The following is a 22343-nucleotide window of genomic DNA, read 5'->3' on the forward strand; positions in this document are numbered from 1 at the left end:
TCTATCCAGGGTCCATTCTGATGTCTGTCCCAATTAAATACTTTCTTTGTTAGCCTATTATCATTCATAGTGACTAATCTATTCCACAACCTGACTGTGCAGACCTTCCATCGAACATCACATGGTTCCCATCCAATATCTCCTGATGCTGCTGCCATTGGCGCATATTTATGTACACCCAGGAAATATCGGATGGCTCGGTTGTGCACAGCTACACTCTTAGGGAAACTCCCATGACCCCAGACCCCAGCACTGTAATCAAGAACTGGGCAAACGCAAGCCTGATAAAGTGTTGTGTAAGTAAGGAAGCCAACATCTTTAAGTGTCTTGATTTTACCAATAACTCCCCCTAATGCTCGGCCTGCTGATTCAGCAAGGACTGTGGAACCATGGACCAGACTCATATGCTCATCAACATAAAACCCCAAATATTTATAGGACTTTACGTAATTAATCTTTTTCTCACCAAAATAAAACTGATACTTACTAATATGAGTTCTAGAACTTCTGAAGTGTATCACATTTGTTTTCTTTTCATTTATGGTCATCCTCCATTTTTTACACCACTCGCTTGTATGCAAGAGCATTTTTTGCATATCAGATTCCTTTTCGGCTATTACGACAATATCGTCCGCGTACAGGAGAATGCTCACTGCAGCTTCCCCACATTGCACACCACAGTTTAGAGACTTAATTGAGCATGCTAGATCGTTAATGTAAACAGCAAATAATGTGGGCGAGAGATTATCTCCTTGTTTCACTCCCAGAGGTGTTGGAAACCAATCTGTACAAAATTCATTAATTTTAACACAAGCTACAGGTGCACTGTATAAAGATTGTATTGCTTTGTAAAATTTACCATTCACTCCGTATTATACAAATACAGATATAACAATGTGAGAGCATCACTCAACAAACAAAAAAAAGTGTCCATTGGTTAGTGCAAGAAAAAACTAAAAGAAAACAAGAAATAATAATAATAATAATAATAAATTTTATTTGTATTGCACTTTTCATTCAGTGAATCTCAGAGTGCTACATACATTGCAAGAACACATACTAAAAGAATAAAAGATTATCAAAGTCAATAATATAACAATTAGCAGGTGCATTCAATAATCAAAATCAATAATATAATGTTATATGAAGATAATATGCAGAAACAAAATACAAAGATAACTTAAAACTATAAACTATAAAAGGCCTTCCTGAATAAAAAGGTTTTTAGGCCTGCTTTAAAAGAGTCTAGGGTCTGTGGTGCTCTCAGCTCTATGGGGAGGCTGTTCCACAGGCGTGGTGCTGCCGAGCAGAAGGCCCGGTCCCCCATAGTGCGTAACTTGGTATCAGGGACTTCCAGAAAGGGCGACACAGCAAGATGCACATGAGCACCCTCCCTGGAAAGGTCCTTAGAGGTCAGAGTCAGACATTTTAGGCCAATAAAAACCTCGCCATATGTCGCCCTGAGGCGTCTTACTAGTATAAGCTTTTCTCACATATGCAGTGGCGTTCATAATTACATGGCACATTCTGCCAGCATCCTTCACCAATGCCCAAGTAGTATACACAGAGGTACAGGAGTGCACAGTTACAGTCGTCATCATCAAGAGGATATCCATCGTGCCAGTTATCGTACCTGCAGCGTAAACAACATCATGTATTTTAACCACATCCACTCAGTGACACACATATGGTGACTTTGGCAAAATTACAATTTAAAAACGTGAATGGCTCACAGTGTGTTCAGCGGTGTTCCATCGACCGAAGACCATCCGTTCCCAGTCCTTTCCAGCCCAATCCATGGCGATCCGTGTTCCCTCAATTCTCCGATGAATTTCTAATGTTTAGGAAGTTGAATAAACCATTAATATTCTCCTATATAGTACATTCAGGGTTTCCAGACCGGCAAGTGCCAAAAGCCAGGCCCCTTACGGTTTTATCATAGTCCGAGGTGAAGGGTGATTACCTCAACTTTTAGGTGATGAAGTTATCATCTAAAAATGTAATAATAAGTGGAGGCCATCATAGTCACAGTGAGGCCATCATAGTCACAGTGAAGTCCTATCACCGTGACTGTGATACCTCTGTGCCTCTGAAACCAGGTGGCACACTGATTGGTCTAGATCGACCGATCAGTGAACGAGGTGATGGGGAGATGTCTGAAGGTAAAAACAGAGGAGAGATGTCGGGGTTCGCGGTGATAGCCCTTCACCGTGGTGAATGACGCAATGTTGTAGTTTTCTGACTTTAAAAGACTACACTGCGGTGATAGGGCCTTTATTGGGGGCATCCTCCACATTGTAACCCAATGCTATTAGACATACATTAGCTCATATCTTTTAACGGTACTATCCAACTAATTTGGTTCTATTTCCAACAACCTGGTAATAATCAGAGCATTTCCATACTTGTAAGTTTATATGTTTTTCAACAAGTAGATATTACGAACGAGAGCTTACTTTAACCCATTAGACCGGGAAAGCATCTGTCGTTTTGCAGACATACAAGCACAGTGCGGCAAACGTCTTGAAAGTGTGAGAACTACTGATTTAAAAGGCATTTGTAGAATCGGCCTTGGATATTAATGGGTTTTAAACTTCATCGTATCTCTTCTCCAACCTCTGACGTCACGTCATTGGTTTTACCACTTGCCGGTCTGGGGTATATTAATCATGGACTTTCATCTCATGCACCAACAATATGTGATTAACCACTTTGAACCCTAGCATCCTTTTTTTTATTGTAGGGGGAAGAAAAGAGCTGACTAAGTACAGAGCCTACAGAGCTGACCCTGGTCAACTAAGTATTAGTTGAACAAGTATAGAGGGGTCCTCTCAGAGTTACTGCAGGGGTGACAGCCAAAGGTCAGTTCACAAAGTATTGTTACGTTTCTGAAAACACACATTTAACATGAATATGTAGTGGAGGCCCCTGCTTCATCTCTTTCTCAGCTTAGGGGTCCTTTGCCTGAAAAACATTCGAGGTCTAGACTAGGGTTTAAGTGGTTAATGGGCACACACACACACACACACACACACACACACACACACACACACACACACACACACACACACACACACACACACACACACACACACACACACACACACACACACACACACACACACACAAAGAGAACTAACCAGTTCTTCTTTACTGTTGATGACTGGCAGATCTGATTCCATCTCCAGACACAGCTTCCTACACAGCTCCCACGTGTTCTGCTCGGTGGGAATGTTGTAGCAGCTCCCTTTGAACCGCTTCCATCCAGTGGAGCACGACTTGTCTAAATACCATGAGAGAGAGAGAGAGAGAGAGAGAGAGAGAGAGAGCGAGAGAGAGAGAGAGAGAGAGAGCGAGAGAGAGAGCGAGAGAGAGAGCGAGCAAGAGATTTAATAGCAGGATAGTTATGTGCCGTATATCTACATTACAGAAAACTGCCATTTTATTGCCAAAACAAAAACTACAATGGTCCTACAACATGATATACCAGCAATGAGGGTTTACTCAAATTGTGTTGTTACCACTATAGTACACAGGGGTTAAAGCCAAAAAAGGCCATATGTGATTGTTGAAACATGGCGCGCAGCACACACCAATATTTGGGGTGTTTCTCTGAAGTTCTAAACTGCCTTCACTAAATGTGTATGCCAATCTATGCTTAATTTTATGGTATCTTCTGAAGTTGTAGTATTCTATGCTAGTCTGGCCAATTCAAATTAGAGTTCTCAAATTTGGTGTGAGCCCGACCCTACCTGACCGACCCGACGTTATCGGGCCGAGCCGGGCCCAGATATTATGCTAATTAGTCTGGCCGGGCCGAGCCTTGGGCTCTGTCAATCAAGCAACAGAGAACAGGCTCATATTCTGTCTGCCTGTCTGCACCGCAGCACTGAAGCCTGCCTAAGTTCCTAAGCAATGGACCAAGGATAATCGGCGACGCATACGGAAGTATAGTCTACTAGCGGTCAGGTTGTTGGGATGACGTCACAAACGAAACCTTTGGATATACGGAAATTCTGCCTCCGCGAGTCAGCGCTAGCTCTGTGTGGAGCGGCTGTGATGAAAGTCTCGAGCTTCTTGATTGATTTAAACGGCAGGAGGCAGTTTCACAAGTTTGTAATACGAAAAGTACATTCAAAGCGGAACTAACCTGGATATTTTGACAAGGACTTAAGGAGAATTGTATTACAACAACATCAACATGATCAACCTAAAAGCACCGTACGTTGACAACCTTACCTTGTAGAGACAATCATTTCATCTGGTAAGATTATTAATTGTGGGCTCGCCTGAAAGGCGAGAACACTATGTTATCTTCATTATTTATTTACCAAGTTCCGCCGCAGACAGTACAAAGGCAGGGCCCTTAGCCAATGAGGTGCAATTGGAAATTGGGAGTGGTGTTAGATGGTGTATTGGTTGAGCTTCACACGACAGTTAGTTAGCATGCTTGCAGAATATAGTCACGAGCGAGCCCACACTGTTTCGTAGGAACAGTATTTCTAGTTCCATATGCTTTCTGGTTAATCAAGTGTCCCTTTCTGCAGTGTGCATTTATATTAAAGGGTTTAAAGCCACAGCGCGCCGCTTAGACTTGCAGAAGGCATACAGTAGCCTACATGCCTGAGTTGTGTATGTTTAAGCATGGTGGTCAGGTGGTGTCGCGCAGCAAACATAACAGATCTGCAAGCCCAGAATGCAAGCCAGATGAACATGTTTTGGGTTTATAGATCTGCCCCGCCTGCTGCCTGTGTTTGGTACGTCACCGTTGAAAGGACGAAATATAAATCACGCAGGCAGCGACAATGCTAGGGAGAGAGAGAATGATGATTGAGATTGACTGTTGACAACAACAGGGACTTCACGTTAGCCTATTTTGTGCAGAACCTAGCATATTTCATGAACAATTTAACGCGTGAAGTTGCCATTTCGCCAACTATTATATGTCCATTCTCTCACTGTTGTAATTTGAGACACTGGTGCTGCCAACTGGCGACATTTCTTTTTTTCTCTCTGGCTTTTGGGTTTTCGGGCCAAAAATGATGATAATTGTTAGGACTAGGCCGGGCCGGTCCACAAGAGCCCAGTTAGGGCCGGGACTTAATTTTCAGGCCCCTTGAGAACTCTAATTCAAATGCTCATATCTTGAAATTATAACTGCTTTTTAGTTTGAAAATCACTTGACTAGCATTTTGACAACTTTGTCTCACGCTGCGGCCATCGCTACACCTCCCCCTTATTTTTTTGCGGATCTGCACTGATCTCAGCCCCTATGGAATCCTCAAGACTGACTCACCACCTCTCACTCTTGTGAGAGGTGGTGCCATAGTTTTGTACTGTTTCTGTTTAGTATGTGTCTATGGGGTTAACATTACTCTAATAGACGCCCAGACCCCCAGGTGTGGGTGGATTTTACACTTTAGCACTTAGAGCATCATTGAAATGAAATGCCAAACAATGTTTACAACATATAAAGAGTATAGGGTTTAACCTGCAAGGTGCACTCCCTTCTGGGTGAGGCGGTTTGTCTTTGAGGTCTGGTTGTTGTTTGAGGTCTGGTTGTTGTTTGAGTTCTGGTTGTTGTTTGAGGTCGACTGGTTGTTGTTGACAAGAGAATCTGTGGACAAAAAAGCTCATGTAACGTTGAACAAGACCTTTCAAATGAGCCTATCCACAAGTTTCCCAAGGAGTTTACTGGGAAAAGGGGGAGTGTTAATGCAGTGGTTCTCAACCTGTGGGTTGGGACCCCCAGGGGGGTCCCCAAAGTATTTTGGGGGGTTCTCACTCAACAGTATGAACATTTCTAAAGTGACAATTTAAAGACTTTTTAATACCTCTAAAATGACAAATTAAACATGGGCCAAAATGTCAAATATTAGAGGCAGAAATTGTGAAAATAGCTGATCTACATGTTCACAACGCCTCGCAACGTGAGGCATTGTGAACATGTAGATCAGCTATGTTCAGAATATAACCGTGTTATACAAAATGTAATGCCTCAACTCTTGCTGCCCGTCAGGGTGGGGGGGGTCCCCAGTTAAAACATGATTAATTGGGGGTCACGGCCTGAAAAGTTTGAGAAACACAGTGTGCTTCACATCCTCCACACAGCTGGTATTTAGCTTTCAATTCACTTAACAAAGCACCAAGTAATCACCATGCAGAGATTCAGGTGCCACAGGCTGACATCAGCAGTCATGAAACAACTAAGAGGAACAGGAAGTGATGCCCACATTTCACACAAGGGCACATGGAGGAAACTTGTGGATAGGGCAGGAGGCAGGCAGAAAGGCTCAGGTCCTTATTCTGATCTGTCCCATCTCCATCCTTGCTCCTACAGGAAGTTACATTATAAATATGCATACTAATATAATTATTTACTATTTTATTTTAAATATTTATTATTGGATCAAAGCTTTGGTTCCCATGGCAACGTGTCTATACAGCAGACGTTTTAGGCGCAACGTGGAAAGTGAGCTTCTGGACGGCTGCGACGGCGGCATGTTTCCAGCGTCCTACCTCCTCATTGATGCCTCCTGATCCTATTTTCTATGTCCTTCGAGCAGGCATAAGACTTGACACGAGGAAAAAATGTTAGAACGAATTCAAGAGACTTAACGCGAGCCAACCAAATTCTACTTCCTGTAGGAGCTAGGATGTACAGTAGGAGATAGGACAGTTCAGAATAAGACCTGAGACGCAGCCATAGTCAGAATAGACAGATTCAGGGAACAGGGTAGGTAGTGGGCTGGCATGCAGACTGGGCTCTAACAGGCGGCTGGTGTGAACATTCAAGGAGAAAACCTAGGGTCATTCCTTCAAAACAAAATAAAACCCAGTGTGAAGTGAATGGTGCTATTTATGTGTTAATTTAATTAAAGGACAACTTAGTTGTTTTTACAACAATGGTTTTATATTTTAGATTGTAAATAGAGAAAAGAAAAGATGAGTGTTATAATGTTTTCATTTACTGCTTTCTATTAGCGATTTTAATTACTTTCATTTCAGTGGATGGGGGCCATGCGTACAAGTGGCTAAATATGTCTTTTTAGACACAATAAGCCTATTCCTAAGATGCACCACAATCTTTCAAGGGCAGATGTGACTTATGGGGGCTAGTAGTGTTACCGTAAATAGTAGTAATAGATACATTAAATCACCAGCTTATTGTGTCTAAAAAGACATATTTAGCCACTTGCAACAATAAAGCAGTAAAATAACACATTTTAACTAGGGATGGGCAATATAATCGCGAGTCCTGCAAGCCCGACGGGGCCCGTCCACGGCCCGGCCCGGCCCGGCCCGCCCTGTTTTGGTGGGCTCAGAACCATGCTCGGAACATTTCGCGCTGTGAATTTCACACATGGTGTGCATAGCTAGAATGGATGGTGTGTGTATGGGAGGCAGCACTCTAGGCTATGGGTTCTATCCATAGGTTCTATCACGTATCTATAGCAACACTGCACTCATTGGTCGTGACATGAGTACGTTAACCAATGAGCCGCCCGCCGCAACGAGCCGAGGCTTTTTCTTCTAGACTGACTGTCACACACTGAGTGTCTGCGTAGACGGCGAGACGAGAAAAGCAGGAGCACTACAGTAGAATCACCGTCATTTCTCAAATAAATTGCCCTGTAATTCATATTGATTCCCCGACCTTTTAGGCCTGTGCAGTGCTCTAAGCTACATACAGACACACACGCACGGATGGATACACGCATACACACAGCCACGCTATGGAGACGGTGTGACCACCGCTCAAAAACTGTTCAAACTGAATACTTATGCTTATAAATGTCTCCTCATTGACCTCATATCACTTTATTAAAGAAAAACACATTATCATCATGCCCCTAAAATTATTTGTGTTCTTCTAGACTTGAGCACACAAAAAAGGTGCAATATATCGTAATATATCGCAATATGTATCGTATCGCAATATATCATGATACTATTACATTGTGAGATTCTTGCCATTACCCATCCCTGGTTTTAACCCTCATCTTACTTTTCTCTAATTACAATCTAAAATATGAACCCTTGTTGTAAAAAAACAACAAAGTTGTCCTATAAGTTGCTCCTTACAGATGCACTGCTCAATAATAATGGCATTAAGAACCTCTGGGTCTGGACAACTATCCAGTTAGTAGCTTTACTGAAGGGCAAGGAGTGGTCCACCATGTTTAACGGCCACAGTGTCTAAAGACTGAACACACCGGGAGTGTTTATATTGGGCGATTAATTTAAACTGCCGTTTGTGTTGAGTACATGCACACAGAGAGTGATTATAACAAGCCTATGAAGCAACATCATTATTTTCTTTTCAAAACAAGGTTGACGTGAAATAATCATAACTCATTTATGTGACATCATCACTGGGGAATCCGCATGCTTATTGAATGACCAAACTTGCCTACTAATGTCCCGAGGTAGGCGGGCTGTCCACAGCCCTCCTCTGAGAGCAAAGTAAAAGATCAGGGAAATAAATATCAAGAATTAATGTCTAAGGGCTGGAGAATGTGGTCAGAGGAGCAGACTGTTACAGTACATAATGTGGTAGTTCTGTGCCATGGAATACTCACATATTATACCAATCACCAGCGCCAGCACCAGCGCCGACCCCAGGCCCAGGCCCAGGCGCCGACACACTTTTCGGCCTAGTAACCTTTTTAGCCTTTTAAAGAGCGGTCCTGGTTCTGTAATGGAAAGTTACATTAAGTTGTGCAACTAGGTGTGCAGTGACAGAGAGAAAAACTAATTGAATAGTCAAAAAGCCCCACTAGGCCACAGTGCTTTGAACTGTGTTTGCAAATATGCTTCATGGCGGCACTATCCCAAATTGTTTGTTAAGGAGATCTGTAATAACAGCGGTCTCCAAACTTTTTCCATCCACTGGGACATGTTATATCAAAATATCAAACAGTTTCAGTGATGGATTGTCATCAAACTGATTCTAAAACACAACAAGTTATAGTTGTTAGTTGTTGTTGTTAGTTAGTAGTTATAATAGCAGTAAAATATTCATATTATTTTAGAGTAATTAAGCAATATTACACAAGAGGGTGTGCATTATCACGGTTATTTGGCCCGACAGCCTTGGTGCAGGAACAAGCCGAAGGCGAGTTCCGTAGGCAAAAAGGGGTTTTTGCCTTTTATTTTAACCTTTTGAGGCTTCCGTAGGTCTAATTTGGGATTTGCTTATACTTCTGGCTTGTACGGCCATCTCAACCAATCACAGCGACTTTACGACGTGCATGCAACATATGCATGCATCTCCCTTTCCGGGTCTGTCAGTGTCAACACTAGCCAGAGCGAGCTAAGCGGACACTGTTTGTGTCTACCGACAAAGTACACGTGAAGATGAGCTGAATGAATGATGAAACGCAGTAGAATTAGGTTGTGATGTTACAACATCTGGGCAGTACCGTGTACAGCCTAAGATAACTGTCATAGGTGATGATTTTTCTGCATGCCACAGGGTGCTAAACCTGACTCGAGCCCCCCTTGCGTGATTAACTACACAAATGATAAGATTAATCGCAGTTATATATACAGCATATACACACACACACACACACACACAGTATATACATACTGTATCTCGATCCTACTGTACATTGCGTAAAAAACAGTACTTTTTCACTTCAAAGCAGTAGCGCTTTGTACACTTTTTTTTACATTACATTTGAAATCTAATATTTTGCCTTGTTTTTGTACCACATTGAAAAGAGAAAAAACCTTGACAATGATTCACATTATTATCAGACGCACCATCAGTCTGCTCCACAGGGATGCACACAGACTCCGCAGTGTCCCCATCTCTCTGTCTCTCCTGCCCTGTACCGTTTAGCATGGTATCTGTAGACATTAAGGATGATGAGAGGCATGAAAAGTACGGTAAGTAAATATTGACTACAAATAGTACCTAATAAAAACAAATTTCTCATTCATTTGAAGGCAGTATTACTGGGACTATATGCAATGTGGCCCTCTGAAGTGAGTGTGGAAATATAGTGGTCCTCTCCGTCATCGTCATGACTGAGAGAATGAGAATGGCCTTGCCTCATTTTGGTGCACAGTGCCTAGTGTTAATTCTGATATCTAGACATATCGTAATAGCAGGCTAATATAGCCTATTCATAACAACGGTATCGATCCATGACATGGCCATTTTTAGCTAGTGGGGCTACCCCGGGCTGGTAAATAGCTAGCTGCTTAATAAAGCAATAAGCCACAAGAGGCGAGTGGTTACCGGGGTAGTATACACCGGCTGAGAGGCGTTGGGAAACACAAGGCGGATATTGTACTATAAGTACTATAAGTAAGTAAATATTGTACTTTTAAGTTACTAGTTACTGTAGATTTTGATTATCATAACAAAACATAGGCCTACATTAACCACTTCAGCCATATACACTGTATTACGTCTCGGCCATTTGAATACATTTGACTTGAAAGGGTACATTCTGCACAATGAGTACTTTTACTTTTGGTACTTTAAGAACATTCTTATGCTAATACTTTTGCACTTTTACTCAAGTAAATGTTGGACTTTTACTGTAAAAGTCCATATATGAGTATTCCCCAGAATCCCTTTTATGCCCATATATGAAGATCCCTGATGTCATCGCATCGATACATATCACTGGCCAGATAGCCAAGACATGGCCCATACCATATCTGTGTGGCTGGTTCAGATAGGGATCTCCATGTATGTCCATAAAATATATTCTATGTTGTGTGATGTCATGGGAATCACTCTAACAAAATCCCTTTCATGCCCATATATGGAGATCACTGATGTCATCAATATTAAGCTCATATCTAACAAGACTTCATATGGGAATGGCCATAAATGGAGGAAGACAGCCCATATCTGTGCAGCTGGTTCAAATGGTAAATAAATGGTAAATGGTGCATTTATATAGCGCTTTTATCCAAAGCGCTTTACAGAGATTGTGCATTACATTCACCCATTCACGCACACATTCATACACCGGTGGCGGAGGAAACCATGCAAGGCACCAACCAGCTCACCGGGAGCGATGTGGGGTTCAGAGTCTTGCCCAAGGACCCTTCGACATTAACTCAGGGGGAGCCCGGATTTGAACTGGGAACCCGTCGGGAACCCTTCGTGCTCTAATAACGGTTTCTCTACCCCTGAGCTATGCCGCCCATGTTCAGACAGGGATCTCAATGTATGGGCATAAAAGGGATGTACTATATACAGTACATGGATCTCCATATATGGGTAACTGGTCCGATATACATCACACGCCTGAGGCGTCTTACTAACACACACACACACACACACACACACACACACACACACACACACACACACACACACACACACACACACACATATACATATCTCCACCCTACTATGAACATTGTGTCAAAAACAGTACTTTTTCACATCAAAGCAGTAGCGCTTTGTACAATTTCTTTTACATTTGAAATCAGAATATTTTGCCTTGTTTTTGTACCACATTGAAAAGAGAAAACACCTTGACAATGATTCACATTATTATCAGACGCACCATCAGTCTGCTCCACAGGGATGCACACAGACTCCGCAGTGTCCCCATCTCTCTGTCTCTCCTGCCCTGTACCGTTTAGCATGGTATCTGTAGACATTAAGGATGATGAGAGGCATGACAAGTACGGTAAGTAAATATTGACTACAAATAGTACCTAATAAAAACATTTTTTTTCATTCATTTGAAGGCAGTATTACTGGGACTATATGCAATGTGGCCCTCTGAAGTGAGTGTGGAAATATAGTGGTCCTCTCCGTCATCGTCATGACTGAGAGAATGAGAATGGCCTTGCCTCATTTTGGTGCACAGTGCCTAGTGTTAATTCTGATATCTAGACATATCGTAATAGCAGGCTAATATAGCCTATTCATAACAACAGTATCGATCCATGACATGGCCATTTTTAGCTAGTGGGGCTACCCCGGGCTGGTAAATAGCTAGCTGCTTAATAAAGCAATAAGCCACAAGAGGCGAGTGGTTACCGGGGTAGTATACACCGGCTGAGAGGCGTTGGGAAACACGAGGCGGAGCCGAGTGCTTCCGACCCTCTATTGCAACATGAAAATCATAGCATTCCATTATTTAAAGAAAAAAGTACACTTCTCCGCCACCAGGAAGAGACATTTCCTTGTTTACCAGCCACATCCAGGAATGGAACTTACGGAAGCCAGTGTGTGTTTATAAAGTCACGTCATTCTTTTTGCCAAAAAATAGGGAAACAACACTTCGATCCATACACATGTTTATTTTCATCCAGATTTAGCTGCTATGTGGGTGAACATCACATCAAAAACGCTAGCATAGCAACCTAAACTAATAGCCGAGTGGTGCCTGGAGAATAGAGGGCGCTTGTTGCCTTTACAAGCCCCGCTCGGAGCCATTCAGTCAATGTCCTATGCATGCGGGCGGTGCTTAGAAGCACCCGCACGGCAAGTTTTTAAAATCAAACGCTGGCTTTTCTAGTTCAGCCTCACGGCACAGTGGAAAGAAATAAAGCACCTGGCTTTGATATAAACTGATTCAAGGTGTGGGTTATAGTCTCATATACCACAGCAACCAGCCAATCAGAATAAAGGAATGGAACTAGCCGTTTTAGAAAACTGCTTTTTATTACCTTTAATACATTACTACCCACCCCTGGTTGCAACCCTGGTTAATTACAACACAGCGTACAGTCATTCAATTTATTTGAATTAAATAATAATTTATTTGAATGTAGCTATGATGCTCCGCTGGGCCTACCCTGAATAAAGAGCTATGCGAAAGACGTCTGTTCATTATAACGGCTCGCTGGGAAAAGGAAGACATGATGACAAGACAGAAACTTCCTAAATTACTGTACTGTACTGTAATTACTGTAAATGATGAAATGCAGTGGAATTAGGTTGTGATGTCACAACATCTCGGCAGTACCGTATACAGCCTAAGATACCCGTCATAGGTCCATCCTACTATGAACATTGTGTGAAAAACACATCAAAGCAGTAGCGCTTTGTACAATTTCTTTTACATTTGAAATCAGAATATTTTGCCTTGTTTTTGTACCACATTGAAAAAGATAAAAAACCTTGACATTATTATCAGACGCACCATCAGTCTGGTCCATACGGATGGACTCTGCGGTGTCCCCATCTCTCTCCTGCCATGTACCGTCTGGCATGGTACCTGTAGACATTAAGGATGATGAGAGGCATGAAAAGTACGGTAAGTAAATATTGACTACAAATAGTCAACCTAATAAAAACATTTTGTTCATTCATTTGAAGGCAGTATTACTGGGGCTACAGTATATGCAATGTGAGTGGAAATATAGTGGCCCTCTCCATCATCAAAGTTTCCCACCCCTGAGCTAGACTGTCCATTAATACCCTCAGACGCTCGTGGACTGAAGACGTCAGCACCAATGAAATACATGTGCATCTTAGGCTATAGAAGTAGGTCCAATTTTTTGTATTTTCATCTTCTACTCCACATCTCAGAGGAAAATATTGTACTTTTAAGTTACTAGTTACTGTAGATTTTGATTATCATAACAAAACATAGGCCTACATTAACCACTTCAGCCATATACACTGTATTACGTCTCGGCCATTTGAATACATTTGACTTGAAAGGGTACATTCTGCACAATGAGTACTTTTACTTTTGGTACTTTAAGAACATTCTTATGCTAATACTTTTGCATTTTTACTCAAGTAAATGTTGGACTTTTACTGTAAAAGTCCATATATGAGTATTCCCCAGAATCCCTTTTATGCCCATATATGAAGATCCCTGATGTCATCACACGCCTGAGGCGTCTTATTAATATATGTATATATATATATATACACACACACACACACACACACACACACACACACACACACACACACACACACACACACACACACACACACACACACACACACACACACACACACACACACACACACACACACACACACACACACACACACACACACACACTATATCTCATCCTAGTATGAACATTGTGTCAAAAACAGTACTTTTTCACAACAAAGCAGTAGCGCTTTGTACAATTTTTTTTACATTTGAAATCAGAATATTTTGCCTTGTTTTTGTACCACATCGAAAAAGATTAAAAAAAACACCCCTTGACATTATTATCAGACGCACCATCAGTCTGGTCCATAAGGATGGAGAGCTCCTCTGTGTCCCCATCTCTCTCCTGCCCTGTACCGTCTGGCATGGTACCTGTAGACAATAAGGATGATGAGAGGCGGTAGTCTCTCATCGAGAGTACGGTAAGTAAATATTGACTACAAATAGTCAACCTAATAAAAACATTTTGTTTGTTCATTTGAAGGCAGTATTACTGGGGCTATATGCAATATGAGTGGAAATATAGTGGCCATCTCCATCATCAAAGTTGCCCACCCCTGAGCCTGACTGATCATTAATACCCTCAGACTCTCATCGTTGGCTGAAGACATCAGCATCAATGAAATACCTATGTGCATCTTAGGCTATAGAAGTATAGGTCCAATTTTTTGTAGCTATTTTAAACTTCTACTCCAAATCTCAGAGGAAAATATTGTACTTTTAAGTTACTAGTTACTGTAGATTTTGATTATCATAACAAAACATAGGCCTACATTAACCACTTCAGCCATATACACTGTATTACGTCTCGGCCATTTGAATACATTTGACTTGAAAGGGTACATTCTGCACATTCTGGAAAACCTGGCACAAGTGGGCGGTGTGGTGTGGAGTGGTGTGGTGTTGGGCCTGTGGAAAATGGGCTTAAAAGTACAATATTTTCCTCTGAGATGTGGAGTAGAAGTTAAAAATAGCTACAAAAAATTGGACCTATACTTCTATAGCCTAAGATGCACATAGGTATTTCATTGATGCTGATGTCTTCAGCCAACGATGAGTGTCTGAGGGTATTAATGATCAGTCAGGCTCAGGGGTGGGCAACTTTGATGATGGAGAGGGCCACTATATTTCCACTAGCCCCAGTAATACTGCCTTCAAAATGAACAAACAAAATGTTTTTATTAGGTTGACTATTTGTAGTCAATATTTACTTACCGTACTCTCGATGAGAGACTACCGCCTCTCATCATCCTTATTGTCTACAGGTACCATGCCAGACGGTACAGGGCAGGAGAGAGATGGGGACACAGAGGAGCTCTCCATCCTTATGGACCAGAGTCAGACTAATGGTGCGTCTGATAATAATGTCAAGTTTTTTTTTTTTTTTTAATCTTTTTCAATGTGGTACAAAAACAAGGCAAAATATTCTGATTTCAAATGTAAAAAAAATTGTACAAAGCGCTACTGCTTTGATGTGAAAAAGTACTGTTTTTGACACAATGTTCATACTAGGATGGAGATACGCAGACCTGCCAACCCGTACGCATTTTGCGTACTAAGCACGCATTTTAAGGCTCTGTACGCAGGTACGCAAACTCCTCTAACGGCTACGCATTTTTGGTTCGGGGGAACCATGGTAACACATAACACATTCTGCGTTGTGTTGTGAGGCCAACATTTTTGCTCCATGCCGTGTAGTTCTCCCAGGCACCACTCCCAGGTGTGTGAATGGGGTGCATGGCGCTGCGGAGCACTAGAACGGAAGCGATGCTCGTTTTGTCGGTAGAAGAAGAATTTAACGCGGACGTTTGTTTTGTTTTGGTCATAGAGTTATAAGAAGAAGGTTTTGGTTTAGTTTCAGCATGCACACATCTCACAGCGACGCGTTATCGCTCGGATTTCACATAGCGGCGATATTAATCAGATTAATTTATAAAGAAGATACTACGGAGAATGGCCGTGGTGTGCTGCCAACGAGTCTTAACAGGTAGGCTAATAATAAACTTTTAAAACCCTCCTCTGAGGTGAATTCACATGTCATAGCAGCCACGAGGGTGAGAATTGGTGAAATCTCGTACTATGCCTAACCTAAACCTATCTTGCGACGCTGGTGAAACAAAACAACGAGCGGCTGCGGTCCGCCTGGAGCTGTGGTGTTGTGTATGAAGTGTTGTAATTCGTCATACGACGGTGTTGCAGCGAGCAACCAGTCAAAACGTGTGACCCAGGGCTTAGTACAATGAACTGATATACATTGGCCATGATTGGATAACATACTGGGCTGCCTGTTCCACTTTATCTCTAAATGAGTATGAATGAATGAATTAGGCCCATGTGTATTGTCAAACACATTAACAGTGAACAAATTATTTATCACCTTTGAATATATGAAGACATTAATGGTCTATCAACAATGAGTAGCCTGCTGCCTATATGAATGAATATACAGACTAGGCTGTATGTGATCTATACACAATGTAGGCCTATATATCATGGATGGAATAGAAACCTACATGAGTTGAATACCTTCAACTTCATGCAAATCATGCACAGACATATGGTTTTATTTAGGCTGCTCAATTAACAAAGACACAGGTTTATGTAAATAGCCTACAATGAAAGCTATTTTGCAATTTGAATAACAGGATTATATTGATGTATGTTCATTCCTGAAGTCACTGGTGACTGTTTTGCGAGTCTATTGTTAACTAACTCTGAGCAAGTGCAGTTAGTATATTTTATTAAAGATTTGTCAACAATATTGCCAAAGCAACATTACTGTATTGACTGGTAATACTAGCCTCCAGACCAAATGGCATTTTTATTTAAGAGGTTGTTCTAACATCTTGCCTCCTCCTATTAGTGTAAGTCAAGACATGCAATGTGCTACATTTCTGGTGTGAAATTTTGTTAACATAACTGTAAAGGTCCCACCCAAAAAGGTGCATGGAACCCCCCAAAATATTTTTTTTTTTGTGCGGGAAAACAACAAAAATTGCACCGCGGGCGCTGCGCGGGCGCTGCGGGCGCCGCGCGGGCACGAAAATTTGCCAGGGTTGGCAGGTCTGGATACGTATATACTGTGTGTGTGTGTGTGTGTGTGTGTGTGTGTGTGTGTGAGAGGGTATATTCCTTGATTCTGATTGGCTGGTTGCTGTGGTATATGAGACTATAACCCACACCTTGAATCAGTTTATATCAAAGCCAGGTGCATTATTTCTTTCCACTGTGCCGTGAGGCTGAACTAGAGAAGCGAGCGTTTGATTTTCAAAACCTGCCGTGCGGGTGCTTCTAAGCACCGCCCGCATGCATAGGACAGTGACTGAATGGCTCCGAGCGGGGCTTGTAAAGGCAACAAGCGCCCTCTATTCTCCAGGCACCACTCGGCTATTAGTTTAGGTTGCTATGCTAGCGTTTTTGATGTAATGTTCACCCACATAGCAGCTAAATCTGGATGAAAATAAACGTGTATGGATCGCAGTGTTGTTTCCCTATTTTTTGGCAAAAAGAATGACGTGACTTTATAAACACACACTGGCTTCCGTATGTTCCGTTCCTGGATGTGGCTGGTAAACAAGGAAATGTGTCTTCCTGGTGGCGGAGAAGTGTACTTTTTTCTTTAAATAATGGAATGCTATGATTTTCATATTGCAATAGAGGGTCGGAAGCACCGCCTCGTGTTTCCCAACGCCTCTCAGCCGGTGTATACTACCCCGGTAACCACTCGCCTCTTGTGGCTTATTGCTTTATTAAGCAGCTAGCTATTTACCAGCCCGGGGTAGCCCCACTAGCTAAAAATGGCCATGTCATGGATCGATACCGTTGTTATGAATAGGCTATATTAGCCTGCTATTACGATATGTCTAGATATCAGAATTAACACTAGGCACTGTGCACCAAAATGAGGCAAGGCCATTCTCATTCTCTCAGTCATGACGATGACGGAGAGGACCACTATATTTCCACACTCACTTCAGAGGGCCACATTGCATATAGTCCCAGTAATACTGCCTTCAAATGAATGAAAATTTGTTTTTATTAGGTACTATTTGTAGTCAATATTTACTTACCGTACTTTTCATGCCTCTCATCATCCTTAATGTCTACAGATACCATCCTAGACGGTACAGGGCAGGAGAGACCAAGAGATGAGGACACTGACACTGCGGAGTCCGTGTGCATCCCTGTGGAGCAGACTGATGGTGCGTCTGATAATAATGTGAATCATTGTCAAGGTTTTTTCTCTTTTCAATGTGGTACAAAAACAAGGCAAAATATTAGATTTCAAATGTAATGTAAAAAAAAGTGTACAAAGCGCTACTGCTTTGATGTGAAAAAGTACTGTTTTTTACGCAATGTACAGTAGGATCGAGATACAGTATGTATATACTGTGTGTGTGTGTGTGTGTATATGCTGTATATATAACTGCGATTAATCTTATCATTTGTGTAGTCAATCACGCAAGGGGGGCTCGAGTCAGGTTTAGCACCCTGTGGCATGCAGAAAAATCATCACCTATGACAGTTATCTTAGGCTGTACACGGTACTGCCCAGATGTGGTAACATCACAACCTAATTCTACTGCATTTCATCATTCATTCAGCTCATCTTCACGTGTACTTTGTCGGTAGACACAAACAGTGTCCGCTTAGCTCGCTCTGGCTAGTGTTGACACTGACAGACCCGGAAAGGGAGATGCATGCATATGTTGCATGCACGTCGTAAAGTCGCTGTGATTGGTTGAGATGGCCGTACAAGCCAGAAGTATAAGCAAATCCCAAATTAGACCTACGGAAGCCTCAAAAGGTTAAAATAAAAGGCAAAAACCCCTTTTTGCCTACGGAACTCGCCTTCAGCCTATCGGTAAGAAACAAATTGACCCTTTTAACTGTGATTATAATACAATATAAATTAGTAATACAACTATCCTAAATTATAATACACTATAATGGATTATAACTGTGATTATAATACACTATAAAGTATTAATGTATTACTATGAGAATTATAATACACTATAATAGATTATAATAGTGGTTATAACACAATAGAATCTATTATCATGTATTACAACTATATCCTGGTGGTCTAAATGAAAAGTCAGTGAGTGATCAGTCATTATGAAGTGTTTGGCCCTGTTTGGCCTAGCTCAGACCTACTCTAGAGTGGATACTTTTTAGTACCACGTTTAGTACCACCTTCACACCACTCTACCCAGGTCCTTGTAGTGGAAAACCTGGCACAAGTGGGCGGTGTGGTGTGGAGTGGTGTGGAGTGGTGTGGTGTTGGGCCTGTGGAAAATGGGCTTAAAAGTACAATATTTTCCTCTGAGATGTGGAGTAGAAGTTAAAAATAGCTACAAAAAATTGGACCTATACTTCTATAGCCTAAGATGCACATAGGTATTTCATTGGTGCTGATGTCTTCAGCCAACGATGAGAGTCTGAGGGTATTAATAGCCCATTTTCCACAGGCCCAACACCACACCACTCCACACCACACCGCCCACTTGTGCCAGGTTTTCCACTACAAGGACCTGGGTAGAGTGGTGTGAAGGTGGTACTAAACGTGGTACTAAAAAGTATCCACTCTAGAGTAGGTCTGAGCTAGGCCAAACAGGGCCAAACACTTCATAATGACTGATCACTCACTGACTTTTCATTTAGACCACCAGGATATAGTTGTAATACATGATAATAGATTCTATTGTGTTATAACCACTATTATAATCCATTATAGTGTATTATAATTCTCATAGTAATACATTAATACTTTATAGTGTATTATAATCACAGTTATAATCCATTATAGTGTATTATAATTTAGGATAGTTGTATTACTAATTTATATTGTATTATAATCACAGTTAAAAGGGTCAATTTGTTTCTTACCGATAGGCCGAAGGCGAGTTCCGTAGGCAAAAAGGTGTTTTTGCCTTTTATTTTAACCTTTTGAGGCTTCCGTAGGTCTAATTTGGGATTTGCTTATACTTCTGGCTTGTACGGCCATCTCAACCAATCACAGCGACTTTACGACGTGCATGCAACAGACATGTATGCATCTCCCTTTCCGGGTCTGTCAGTGTCAACACTAGCCAGAGCGAGCTAAGCGGACACTGTTTGTGTCTACCGACAAAGTACACGTGAAGATGAGCTGAATGAATGATGAAATGCAGTAGAATTAGGTTGTGATGTTACCACATCTGGGCAGTACCGTGTACAGCCTAAGATAACTGTCATAGGTGATGATTTTTCTGCATGCCACAGGGTGCTAAACCTGACTCGAGCCCCCCTTGCGTGATTAACTACACAAATGATAAGATTAATCGCAGTTATATATACAGCATATACACACACACACACACACAGTATATACATACTGTATCTCGATCCTACTGTACATTGCGTAAAAAACAGTACTTTTTCACATCAAAGCAGTAGCGCTTTGTACACTTTTTTTTACATTACATTTGAAATCTAATATTTTGCCTTGTTTTTGTACCACATTGAAAAGAGAAAAAACCTTGACAATGATTCACATTATTATCAGACGCACCATCAGTCTGCTCCACAGGGATGCACACGGACTCCGCAGTGTCAGTGTCCTCATCTCTTGGTCTCTCCTGCCCTGTACCGTCTAGGATGGTATCTGTAGACATTAAGGATGATGAGAGGCATGAAAAGTACGGTAAGTAAATATTGACTACAAATAGTACCTAATAAAAACAAATTTCTCATTCATTTGAAGGCAGTATTACTGGGACTATATGCAATGTGGCCCTCTGAAGTGAGTGTGGAAATATAGTGGTCCTCTCCGTCATCGTCATGACTGAGAGAATGAGAATGGCCTTGCCTCATTTTGGTGCACAGTGCCTAGTGTTAATTCTGATATCTAGACATATCGTAATAGCAGGCTAATATAGCCTATTCATAACAACGGTATCGATCCATGACATGGCCATTTTTAGCTAGTGGGGCTACCCCGGGCTGGTAAATAGCTAGCTGCTTAATAAAGCAATAAGCCACAAGAGGCGAGTGGTTACCGGGGTAGTATACACCGGCTGAGAGGCGTTGGGAAACACGAGGCGGTGCTTCCGACCCTCTATTGCAACATGAAAATCATAGCATTCCATTATTTAAAGAAAAAAGTACACTTCTCCGCCACCAGGAAGACACATTTCCTTGTTTACCAGCCACATCCAGGAACGGAACATACGGAAGCCAGTGTGTGTTTATAAAGTCACGTCATTCTTTTTGCCAAAAAATATGGAAACAACACTTCGATCCATACACGTTTATTTTCATCCAGATTTAGCTGCTATGTGGGTGAACATTACATCAAAAACGCTAGCATAGCAACCTAAACTAATAGCCGAGTGGTGCCTGGAGAATAGAGGGCGCTTGTTGCCTTTACAAGCCCCGCTCGGAGCCATTCAGTCACTGTCCTATGCATGCGGGCGGTGCTTAGAAGCACCCGTACGGCAGGTTTTGAAAATCAAACGCTCGCTTCTCTAGTTCAGCCTCACGGCACAGTGGAAAGAAATAATGCACACACACACACACACACACACACACACACACACACACACACACACACACACACACACACACAGTATATACGTATCTCCATCCTAGTATGAACATTGTGTCAAAAACAGTACTTTTTCACATCAAAGCAGTAGCGCTTTGTACAATTTTTTTTACATTTGAAATCAGAATATTTTGCCTTGTTTTTGTACCACATTGAAAAAATAAAATAAAAATAAAAAAACTTGACATTATTATCAGACGCACCATCAGTCTGGTCCATAAGGATGGAGAGCTCCTCTGTGTCCCCATCTCTCTCCTGCCCTGTACCGTCTGGCATGGTACCTGTAGACAATAAGGATGATGAGAGGCGGTAGTCTCTCATCGAGAGTACGGTAAGTAAATATTGACTACAAATAGTCAACCTAATAAAAACATTTTGTTTGTTCATTTGAAGGCAGTATTACTGGGGCTGTATGCAATATGAGTGGAAATATAGTGGCCCTCTCCATCATCAAAGTTGCCCACCCCTGAGCCTGACTGATCATTAATACCCTCAGACTCTCATCGTTGGCTGAAGACATCAGCATCAATGAAATACCTATGTGCATCTTAGGCTATAGAAGTATAGGTCCAATTTTTTGTAGCTATTTTAAACTTCTACTCCACATCTCAGAGGAAAATATTGTACTTTTAAGCCCATTTTCCACAGGCCCAACACCACACCACTCCACACCACACCGCCCACTTGTGCCAGGTTTTCCACTACAAGGACCTGGGTAGAGTGGTGTGAAGGTGGTACTAAACGTGGTACTAAAAAGTATCCACTCTAGAGTAGGTCTGAGCTAGGCCAAACAGGGCCAAACACTTCATAATGACTGATCACTCACTGACTTTTCATTTAGACCACCAGGATATAGTTGTAAT

At 41.8% G+C, this 22343-nt stretch overlaps 1 protein-coding gene across 2 annotated transcripts in view; it reads right to left on the reverse strand.

Annotated features, from left to right (window-relative positions):
- Positions 1–977: 977 nt before the first annotated feature.
- LOC308297699 (uncharacterized protein) overlaps positions 978–22343 on the reverse strand; it is a 32298-nt gene continuing 10932 nt past the window's right edge. The window contains exons 9-19 of one of the 2 annotated variants that reach the window (XM_080741246.1): positions 21684–21761; positions 20446–20538; positions 14184–14261; positions 13134–13208; positions 11544–11630; positions 9772–9858; positions 8583–8696; positions 5492–5617; positions 3141–3283; positions 1734–1834; positions 978–1633 (exon numbers count right to left, since the gene is read on the reverse strand). In XM_080741246.1, the coding sequence (XP_080597372.1) occupies positions 1474–1633; positions 1734–1834; positions 3141–3283; positions 5492–5617; positions 8583–8696; positions 9772–9858; positions 11544–11630; positions 13134–13208; positions 14184–14261; positions 20446–20538; positions 21684–21761 (1142 nt within the window). In that variant the 3' untranslated portion in view covers positions 978–1473. The remainder of the gene's footprint in view (positions 1634–1733; positions 1835–3140; positions 3284–5491; positions 5618–8582; positions 8697–9771; positions 9859–11543; positions 11631–13133; positions 13209–14183; positions 14262–20445; positions 20539–21683; positions 21762–22343) is intronic. The other variant, XM_080741247.1, reaches the window with a different exon arrangement.

The sequence above is a fragment of the Nannobrachium achirus genome (assembly GCF_963921795.1).
Source record: "Nannobrachium achirus genome assembly, chromosome: 14".
Taxonomy (NCBI): domain Eukaryota; kingdom Metazoa; phylum Chordata; class Actinopteri; order Myctophiformes; family Myctophidae; genus Nannobrachium; species Nannobrachium achirus.